This window comes from Mangifera indica, chromosome 20 (assembly GCF_011075055.1).
Source record: "Mangifera indica cultivar Alphonso chromosome 20, CATAS_Mindica_2.1, whole genome shotgun sequence".
NCBI classification, from domain to species: domain Eukaryota; kingdom Viridiplantae; phylum Streptophyta; class Magnoliopsida; order Sapindales; family Anacardiaceae; genus Mangifera; species Mangifera indica.
The window spans coordinates 134,316-144,962 of record NC_058156.1 but is presented as its reverse complement, the minus strand read 5'-3'; the positions used below and the strand labels follow the sequence as shown (position 1 = coordinate 144,962).

The window sequence follows — 10,647 nt, the reverse complement described above, 5'->3', positions numbered from 1 at the left end:
AAGAAAGAAGAAGAAAGCTGCTCAGAAATCAGAATTTGCTGTGTGAGTACAAACTACCACTGCAAATGCTTATATAGAAGATTTTGACAGCCCTTAGTGAATAAGGATTCAGTAGGGAGTTCAAATTTTAGTAGAAGAAGCAGGCAAGTTTCCTGTTTTGAAGGGATCAAATAAAATCTGACATATATGATTCGGAATTCTTTATCATGTTAAACGAAATTACTTTTCTACCCTCAACGGCACAAATGATCAAAGGATATTGTTTGGCTAATAAGATCATGAGATTTAAGTGCGATCTAAATCGAGGGTCGTTGTAGAAGAGGGTTAAAAATGTAATATAACATAAAATTGAGACACTATAGGACGTTTAGTTTGGGTAATGTTTTATTACCAAAATAAAAAAATTATCTTGAAGATAGATTACTTAAAAAATTATTAGATATAAATTATTACTATGTTTGATAAAATTTGCTAAGTATAAATAATTATTGCGTTTGGTTAAAGGTAATAAAAAATTACTAATAAATTATTTTTCTTAAATGTTTTTAAATATAATTATTTTTAAATATTTTTTATATTATTTATCATATTAATTAAAAATAAATTTATTTTCACCTCTAAAAATTAATAAATAATAATATAATTATAATAAAATCAAGATTATCTTGATATTCTTTAAATACGTAAGGTGAAAGTGATAATCAGATTATCATTTATATCACCTATCATATCAGTATTGCTTAACAAATTAAAAAATAAAAATAAAAGATAGATTAACAAACTAATATTCAATAACTTGAACTAAACGCGCCTATGAGCATAAAATGCTTTTTCTTCAGACTTCTTCCCTCCCCCGCGCTTTATCTCTCTTCATCCTTCTTCGGTTCTTCTAGAAATTTCGAAAAAACACACCCTCTCCCTGTGAATCGAAATCATGGATCATCATCATCATCCATGGCATTTCAGGCCATCGCCACCGGCAAACAACATCTGTCCAATTTGCTCTATTTCTCACTTCCCATTTTGCCCTCCCCCTCCTCCGCCCTACACTAATCAAAACCCTAGATTTCCACCTCGCCCTGGATTCGACCCGAGAACTTGGCACGGTGTGAACCCTAATTTCGATGGGCAAAATCCGGTGCAGCCGGTGTATGATTACTGCTTTGGTAGTAACGGTTTTGTGAGTGAATATGATCGGAATTATAATAATAAAAGAATGAGAATTGATGAGAACAATTACCAGTCGTCTGATCTCGAACGCCGATTGAAGCTGATTCGCGACCACGGCGGCGCTTGTGGAAACCCTGAGTTTTTTAATAGGAATGGAGATTATTCTGTTGAAAATCATGCAGCTAATAATTCAGTTCATGGGAGTCAAGATTGGCAAAGTTATGGTCCTACTAACAATCTACCCCCACCGGCACTAACGCCATTATCTCCGCCGCAACATGGATGGCATCACCAAAGTTATTGTAACGGTAATGAGCATTTGAATACACCAGGAGGTTATTTATCACATCACACTGGCAATGGCATTGGACAGCCTCCTCTTCCTACTTCTCCACCGCCACCTTTGCCGGTGGACCCGCCACTGTTATATCTTCCGCCGCCGCCGCCGCCACCACAGAAAACGTCTTTGTTTCCTGTGCCTGTGAGTGGTCCTTCCTCATATCAACCAATTCCGCATGCTCCTACCGAATTTCTTAGGGAGGTATTTGTTTGCTGTCATATGCCTGGTTTGTAATTTTGCGTCTTAATTGTTGGCATTGTGTTATTTGATTTAAGTTATTTTGTTTGTATCAAGAAGGAATCCCGGTCACTTTCTATGCCGTACCTGGGAGAAAGCCAATCGTTTCCCCTGAAGTCATTTTCTCCCGAGAAGCCGAAAGTTGTGAACGCTTTGCAGTTGTTTAAGCAGCCTCATCGAGCATCGCGCCCTGATCATTTTGTGATAATACTTCGTGGGCTTCCAGGTAGCTTGTTTTGATTTGGTGCATTGTTAACAGTCCGTCATTATTTTTAATGCTTCTGTAGAAGAAATATTGTGACCTTTGAATCTTCTTGATTGGTATCCTTAACCTGTGTTGGATAAATTATCGTGTGTCAGTGTGGTGTTGGAATATAGCAGTCAGCCACGCGGTAGTGGGTTTTGCTTGACTGTAGACTACTAGATATTTTTGCACTTGTGGGTTATGGTATAAGATACTCTCAGTGCTCAAATGTTTGTTGTATTTGACACTTGACTGAGTCTATAGTATCATTGTTCTTAATGGACTGTGACCAGATTATGGAATTTGTTTTAAGAGGAAATTCGGTTTGTTTTTCATTAATTTTTCTTTGAAGAGGTGTGATTACATAGACAACTGTGTGCAAGGACTACTATTGTCACAGACACTGTATTTTCATTTGTTTTGTGACTTTTAGATATTTGCTTCATTCATATATTAGTGTAGAAAAGAAAATGTGCATAAATTCTGGTTCATAGTTAATAGTTTTGCGAAACATGCCTAATGATTGGTTCTATGATCATAGTTGAAATCTTTCTTTTGGTTATATTTACAGGTAGTGGAAAAAGCTATTTAGCAAAAATGTTGCGTGACCTCGAGGTTGAAAATGGTGGTGATGCTCCAAGAATTCATTCCATGGATGATTATTTCATGACTGAAGTTGAAAAGGTCAGCAGTGTGCTTCATTTTTGTTTAATGTTCTCATTGAATCTTTACTGGTTGCTTTGAATGGAAATTTCTCATTCATTTCCTGCTGCATAAAGTGCATGAATGCATCTGTTTTCATGGTATATGGTTCTCCCATATTTGCCTTTACACATGCACGCATAGAAAGGCAGTAGATTATGTGTCATTCTCAGTAAGATTCTAACTTTGTTGAATGTTTTGAATATCTTCTACTCTGGAGGTTGAGGAGGGTGATGTTTCAAAATCTTCAAGTTCGATTAGAAGCAAGAAACCAATAACAAAGAAGGTGTTGGAGTATTGCTATGAACCTGAAATGGAGGAGGTAACACTGTTCATTTTATCTAGAATACTAAATTTTCATCTCTGAGAAACATATTATAGTATTGTTTTGTGAGCATCTGGCTTAAAATTTATGTATATGTTGCTTTAATCAGAAAGTAAACTGCATCGCTGGGATTAAGGTCAAATGACCAGATACCTGTGTCCTGGAAAATATAGTGAAAGGACTGCAAATCACTCTACCATGCCCTTAGCCTGTTTCAAATCCGGCATGAATTTTTTAGCTTTAGCTGCACTAGGCTTTACCATTTGGTTTTGCTCGCTTGATTTTGATGATTATGCTCGGCATGCTTTGAAGAAGAACAGAGCTGTGCCTTTTGACAGATTTTTAGTACAAATGGTTTAAATAACTTTTGCTTGCACTCAGAAAGCAAATTATTTATAATATGACCTATTTTAGGTGATTCTTAATACAGCTCTCTGTTTTATAATCTTATTAATGTTCTTAAATTTCCTCTCATATGCAATGCTTAACTATTCTTAGCCCATTGGCATTTTGACATGAAGTACTTGCTTTTAATCATACAACTACATTGTCATTTACTTAAAATTTGAGTGAATTTTATTTTCATTACAGGCTTATCGGTCAAGCATGTTGAAAGCATTTAAGAGAACTCTTGAGGAGGGGAATTTCACTTTTGTAATTGGTATGAGATCTTTGAAGTTCTAGTCTCAATTGAAAACTTGCATTTCCATTTACACATTTTTTATTATTAGATTTGGTTGTGTTTTATCATTTATGTTCTTTTCCATTCTGGCCACCTCAACGGTATTGGCAATGTTGAGATGCTCATTTGTCTAGAAATGGAATAATCGTGTTCTGTGTTGAAATTTTGTTCTAATTTGGTGAAAGTGTTTATTTTTAATTACTTGATATCAAGGCAGTGTCTATAATTGGTGTTTGATATCTGAAATATGTTTCTAGTGTTAGCATAGGGTGGGAGATGTTATTCTCTTTAAGAATGTGGGTCCAAATGAACCTGCCTAAATTATGGCCTAATTTACAAACTGGAGATAGGCCATTCTCACAGTCTCACTTTTTTTCTGTTCTTTAAAAATTTGCACTATAGACATTACGACAGTCAAAAGTAATTAAAGTTTTTCCTTGAGTTATACTGGGTACTCACAACATTCAAGAACTTCAATAATGTAATTGGGTTATAGAATAAGGGTGGTGCAGTGCCTATGCACTGCTTGCATTTTCACTAACCACAGATGCAGTTTTGTTCGGAAATTGACCCTTTTGTTGCTGGTATGTGTGCCTCGTCTTAGTGGATGACCGCAATCTGCGGGTAGCTGATTTTGCTCAGTTTTGGGCATTTGCAAAGGTATACCCTTAATTCTTTTTTTCTTCCAACATCTGTAAGTATATATGTTGTCTTTTCTGTTTCCTGGGACTAGTTTAGGTCTGCAGGTGCACATAATCATATGCAGGTCTCATTGAAGTTTGAAGCTAATAATTTAATGTGCTCCATTTCTTTGCTTATATTTATGGGTCTTCAACTACGTGGGATGTCTCTTTGATGCTGAATATGATTGTTTGCTCATAGTATTTACTTCCTTTTTTTGATTTACTTTAACTGGAGTCTCTGCACTATTTTGTACACTTCTGGATATTCCAATGTATGAATTTTTTATTTGCAGTCCTATCTGAAGTGTTAGAATGCCATTATTAAGTTAAATGACTTAGCAAAGTAGGAAATTCTATATGAAGTATTCTCTATCAGTCTTTGGAAGTTCTTTGCTCTATTTTTTTTCCTTCTGTTTTGGGATTTAGTTGTACTTCATTTCTAGACAGGTTTTAACTTTTTAAAAATTTATGGGTTATAGTCTGTATTAAGTATGAGACTTTGTTATCCCTAAGGAAGCATTATCAATATATTGGGACCTTTCTCTTTTGTGGCCCAGATGTGATCCATGATTGTTGTACAAGTAATCCAAGTGCATAGCAAGGAACATTAATGTGGATTCTAACATAAATCATGAACTAGCAAATTGTAACAATAACTTTGGGGGTGCACTGCCTGTTTAATATCAGCGTATTGGCTTTGCTTTGTGGAAACATGCAATTTTATATCTCTAAATAAGCTAGGATCTGTACCAAAGTTATTATCAAAAAGTCAGTTGCCTTTAACAAAGGTAGTGACATCCTATTTCATTCATCTATCACCATATAATTGTGCATGTGTGGCTTCTATTTTTAACCTTTTGAGTGTTTGTTATATGAGTAATGATCGACATACCAAAATACATCCCAAAATTTGGTTACCAACTGATGTGTCTTCTTATTTGGAATTGTAATATGATTTATCAAATCACCACTTCACACATCTCAACATCTCATGAGATTGTTCAGTCTGTTGGTATGAGAATTTTGGGTTGTATTGCCTTATTGTTCTCATATATACCGTGTGCTAAGTTGGATATTGAGTAAAGGTGGTATCGAGATCCATCATTTGTTAAGCTTAGTTATTGTTTTCTTTTCTTGTAAGTAATTTAAAGTATACTAGTACAAATTTTATTTAAAGTTTTTCCTGAATTGTTATATTTCTCCCTTAGAAGTTTGTTCTTGGCAGTTGCAGGTATACATGGTCTATATAGACTGTCAAGTTTTATATTTTATCAGCTTACTACGAGTTCTTTCTTTTCTTTTTTCTTACTTTATTTCTATAACTAAAATACCTTGTTCTGGACTTCTCACTTGAAGGAAATTATCCAATGTTTAACTGGAGTAATGAGCTGAGTGACTATGGCTATTTATGTTTTGAAATTGTGCTTTCCTTAGTATGAAAACACTAATTTCTAGGTGTTTTTATTTGCTTGCATGTGTGTTGATTGAACAACTACTTCTAGATTGTTTGGCAGAGTTTGGGAAGTTTTAGTTTTAATTTATTGTTTCATGCTTCCTATTTTCATTGCCATCAAAGTATGGAATATAACGAATTTTGGCTATAATATGCTTAATTGTCCAAACTTTTTAAATAAATTTCTACCATGCACTGGTAACTGATAAGAGAAAATCTGGCCTAATTATTTGGTGTGTGGTGCACTTAAAGTTCTCACTTTGAACTCCAATTTACCCGACCTTTACATATGGTTACTAAATTTAATAATCAGGCTTGTGTTATATTTGATTTTTATTTACTATATAGTGAGGTAGGAAAAAGCAATTGCACATTCTCTTTTTTGGATGAGATGGTAATGAAACATGATCCATTGGGAACAATGTTTAGATTTCTCCAATTGAGCATTAAGTTATACAATAATGTTTGATGTTTTAAGTAGGTAGATAATCTGAGGTTCTCTTGGTTATTATTTACTTTTCTGATTAGTTACTTGTTTGCTTGTCAGAGGTTGGGTTATGAAGTGTATATTTTAGAAGCCACATATAAGGACCCAGCGGTGAGTGTAGATGTTGTTTATTATTAATTTTTTCTAAGTATTATATCCTTTTATGTGGTTTGATATTCGCTATTACTTTAATTATAGTTTATGTTCTTTGTATGAAGAAATTGTGATTTTACGGGTAGAAGTTCTTCTCACTTGATAGTGAAAGTGCATAAATAATTTGGTGAAATTTCAGGGCTGTGCAGCTAGGAATGTGCATGGTTTTACCCTTGATGAGATTGAAGAGATGGCTGGGCAATGGGAAGAAGCTCCATCTTTGTATATGCAACTGGATATAAAGGTTATTGTCATGTATTCTTAATAATATTGGTTGAATTGCTGGAAGTATTGATTATTGGTAGAGAAAGTTAAATACAAAGTTTTAATGATTTCCATTATAAAATCTGAGATGAAGAATCTATTTGTGATGTGCTGGCTTGTGAGATTTTTAGATTTTATAATTTTTCAGAACTTTAGTAAACTTTTTTGGGTCTTTTGCTGTAATCTTGCTGGCATGGCAGTCTTTGTTCCATGGTGACGACTTGAAGAAAAGTGGGATTAAAGAGGTAATTGAATATTTCTGTCACTGATTTTACTTATTTTTCTTTTATATATGTGTTTCGTAAGGAAAAAGACAATTTATTTTCTTTTTATTTTTTTTAAGAATAGAGTACAGAAAGTGTCCTTGCATAGCTAGATTCTGACTTTTCTGAACTCAGGCCTATCCTCTTGAACCCAAACTTGGTTTTGCTTCCTCTGACTACTTGTCAAACCATGGAATAGTAGCATAGAAGTCTTCATTGTTGTTGCAGGGGTAAACAGAAACATATCTGAAATGAAATAGTGAATCATAATAGGTAGTGTCCACAATTCTGAGAAAGAATTAACATGTAAAAAGATAAAAGAATGTTATATTGCTTATGATATTAAATTCATAATACCATGTTCCCTTGATAAAAATTCGTTATAACAATCAGCAGTGATGTATTAATTATGTCAAAATACATTATGTGTTTACATTATGTTGTTTGTTTCACAAAATTTTATTTATTTATTGCCTGTTGAGTAGGGAATCTTGATATGTTTCATATAGCTCATTTAAATATATTTCACATGCCAAAATCCTTTAGGTAGACATGGACATGGAAGATGAAGATGTTGATGAAGGTCTATCGACAGAACAAGAACAACTCTGCAACAACATCACAGTAGTTGGGGATCATCCACCTTCTGGTATATTCAATTCTTGCTTTTAATGGTTTTTTTATCTTTGTATGTGCATGTTTGTTGATTGAGTTGTTATGGTTTACCACATTAAATTATCCAAGTTGCAAGAATTGGGATATCTGAATTGTCAGTCTGTCACATTTTTCTTTCTGCTTGTAGTTACAGATCAAAAGCACTTGAATGTTGGAGTAGTATCTCATTAGGGTGTTAACTATTAAATATTATCAGGGTGTGTAGATCTAATAAAAAATGGAGTCAGTTTGGTGGAAGTACTCTAAGAAAACAACTTTAAATCAAATGTCATCCGCTTTTCCTTTTATCCCAGAACTAATTTTAACTTCTTAAGTAAGCTTTACTTCTGTTTATATGTTCAAAAACCTAGTATAGAACATTTCACCTACATCTAAAATTCCCCTTAACAAGCCATGCATTGAATGGGTATTGACAGTGCTGACATAAATACTTGTATATATGTACATATGTACATCCTGTTAACATGAGTGTGTGTACATAACCATATACATGAGTTAGATAAGGTGCAACAGCTCCTTTTATGCTAAGATTAAGAGCAGTGCTCTCTGCATGTCCTTGAGTTTGGAGACTTTTTAAACTTGCTTAGCAGAAAGTTACTTCCAAATTCAGTCTTGTGTAATGTGGAGAGTTGATTGTAATTTTTGCTGGGTGACTTTCATGTCCAACTGGTACACTTTTTTTGTTGGTTTATTGTGGGTCAAGTTTTTTTTTCTTCTCAATCTTATGTCAATGATTTTCTTTTAAAGTTTCTTAAGTTGCCCCCTTTTTCTCATTTTTGGGCTGATATGTTACATTACTATTTCAGCTTTAGATTCTCCCTCTGCTGGGAAGGGATGGGATGCTGAAGGTGACCATCCAACACGACTAGTTAAAGACTTGGGCAGTTGTAAGTGGTCAGATGATTTAGGGGAAGGTGATACTGAAAAATCTAAAGTTGTGAAGGGTAATTTGAATTCTCTTTCTGGGCTTTTCCAAACTTATGGTAAGGAAGGCAAATCTGTTCGATGGGGTGACCAGGTATCTACCAGATCACACCTAATTTTTTCTGTCTTGAATGCTGTACATATCTTGTACCAAGGCTTGATCTCCTGTTAACCTAATACTTACGGGCTTTTGTCTGGCTTTTGAGAAGATTTGGGGAGCTGATACAGAACATGTTGGAAATTTTATGGATATTATATGATTCTTACTTTGAGAGGGAAGACATTAATGACTTTTGTCTATTTACAGTTGACAATGTTACCTGTTTCTCAGATGTATGATTTCCATTAATAAATTTCTCATATGTAATAGCTTATGATTAAAAAGATAAAAAGAAAGGTTGGCTTTAATAAAAGAACATTCTCACTGTGTGTATCTGGCTACCTATGTATGTTCTCTTGTGCATATGACTCTTTATATGTGGTATTTGATCAGTGTAGTTGCACTGTTGCTGAAGCAGTTCATAGGTACTGCTTGCAATTGCAGTAGTCTGTTTCCCTGGATTTGTATGTCCACAGAAAATAACTCCACAACAACAATGCATTTTTATTTTTGCTAAAATGTTTAGAAATTCATTTTCTTGGATAAGAAACAAAGAAATTTATATACCTTGCATGTTTAGAAAGTTCGGTGTCTCCACTTAAGTCTCTCCCTTGTGATTAATGTCCTAAACTATTTAGCTCATCATGTTTTTAATTAATCTCATGAATTCTTCTTTCAGGTTGGAGACACTGGTTTTTCGATAGGTGCCACAAAGAATTCTAACATGCAGTCTTTAGTAATTGGACCGGGTGCCGGATACAACTTGGTTAGTAATTATGTTGTGTATAATTTTGTATATTCAAATATATTTTTTTTTAATCTTTAATAATTGTATACGAGTTGTTCTAATACTGCAGTTTTTGAAGTTCATGCACATTACTAGTATTTACTATATATTCTTTCCATTTTTTGATAGTGGAGCATGCTTTTCTTGGGGCCAATAGGATGGGAAGGGTGGCCTTTATGTTTGTGTTCACTTTCTATGATTGAAAATATCACCTTATATTTGCTGTCCACAAAGATCCACCTTATAGAAGCTTGTTTTGTGTTCTTCCAATTCCTGCAGAAGTCTAACCCATTAACTAAAGAAGAAAGATCAGGATCGATGCATAGTGTTGGCAAGTCAGAGAAGCAGAGCTCATTCCAAGAGCATCTCCGAGCAGAACGTGAGTCCTTCAAAGCTGTTTTTGACAGGAGGCGACAGCGGATTGGTGTAATTGGATTGGAGGAGGAATGATAATCCAACAAAAGCTGAGGAAATTTTCCTAACAGCTGTGTTCTGATATGTTCGTTATTCTTTTGGGGTCATTAATTAGAAAAGTTTCCAAGGATAACTGAAGAAAGATGGGTGGGTGGTATATTTTTTTGTTTTCTGGGTTCCTTTCTTAATCCGCCCCAGAAGTAGGCTTCTCCATTGAGTGAACCGAGAAGGTAAAATTTTTCAGGTGAGGTGATGGCCAATATGGAAAAGGTTGGCATTGGTGTTGGATTCTGTAATGTTGAGTTGGTAGAGAAAGAAAATGGTTTTAATAGTATTGTGGTCACAGCACATTATAATTTTTTGTAAATAATGTCGTATGATCATCTCATCATGAAAAACGTTTTTTATGAAAATAGGGATTACTATACAAGCTGTCTGGGATATGTCAGATGATTACCGTTGATGAAAGATTTGAGTTTGCCCATCCCATGGCAAGGATTTGTGTTAAAATGTGTTAGTTACACCAAGTTCAATCAATTTCACACTCCGTTTGATATGTTTATATTATATTAAAGTTGGTGTGAATGGCTAATCAATCAATCATCATACTCGGGACTAATCCTTCCCCTCAACTACAATTAAAGAAGATTCAAGCTTGAACTTGAATGTTGTTTCGAATGGAATGGGGATGAAATGTACAGAATGTGATTGGATTCTTAATTGATAAATGAAAAGAATGGAATG

At 34.3% G+C, this 10,647-nt stretch overlaps 1 protein-coding gene across 2 annotated transcripts; it reads left to right on the top strand.

Moving 5' to 3' along the window:
- Positions 1-806: 806 nt before the first annotated feature.
- LOC123204536 lies at positions 807-10,387 on the top strand. Of its 2 annotated transcripts, none has more exons than XM_044621256.1 (13): positions 807-1,711; positions 1,805-1,973; positions 2,563-2,675; positions 2,914-3,015; positions 3,610-3,679; positions 4,305-4,360; positions 6,384-6,434; positions 6,616-6,720; positions 6,941-6,985; positions 7,550-7,652; positions 8,485-8,696; positions 9,382-9,468; positions 9,769-10,387. In XM_044621256.1, the coding sequence occupies exons 1-13, from the start codon at positions 935-937 to the stop codon at positions 9,937-9,939; spliced, it is 2,061 nt and encodes a 686-aa protein (XP_044477191.1). In that variant the 5' UTR covers positions 807-934; the 3' UTR covers positions 9,940-10,387. The 2 variants fall into 2 exon arrangements, with proteins under 2 accessions (XP_044477191.1, XP_044477192.1); XM_044621257.1 differs by having other exon boundaries at positions 808-1,711; positions 1,808-1,973.
- The last annotated feature ends 260 nt before the right edge of the window (positions 10,388-10,647 follow it).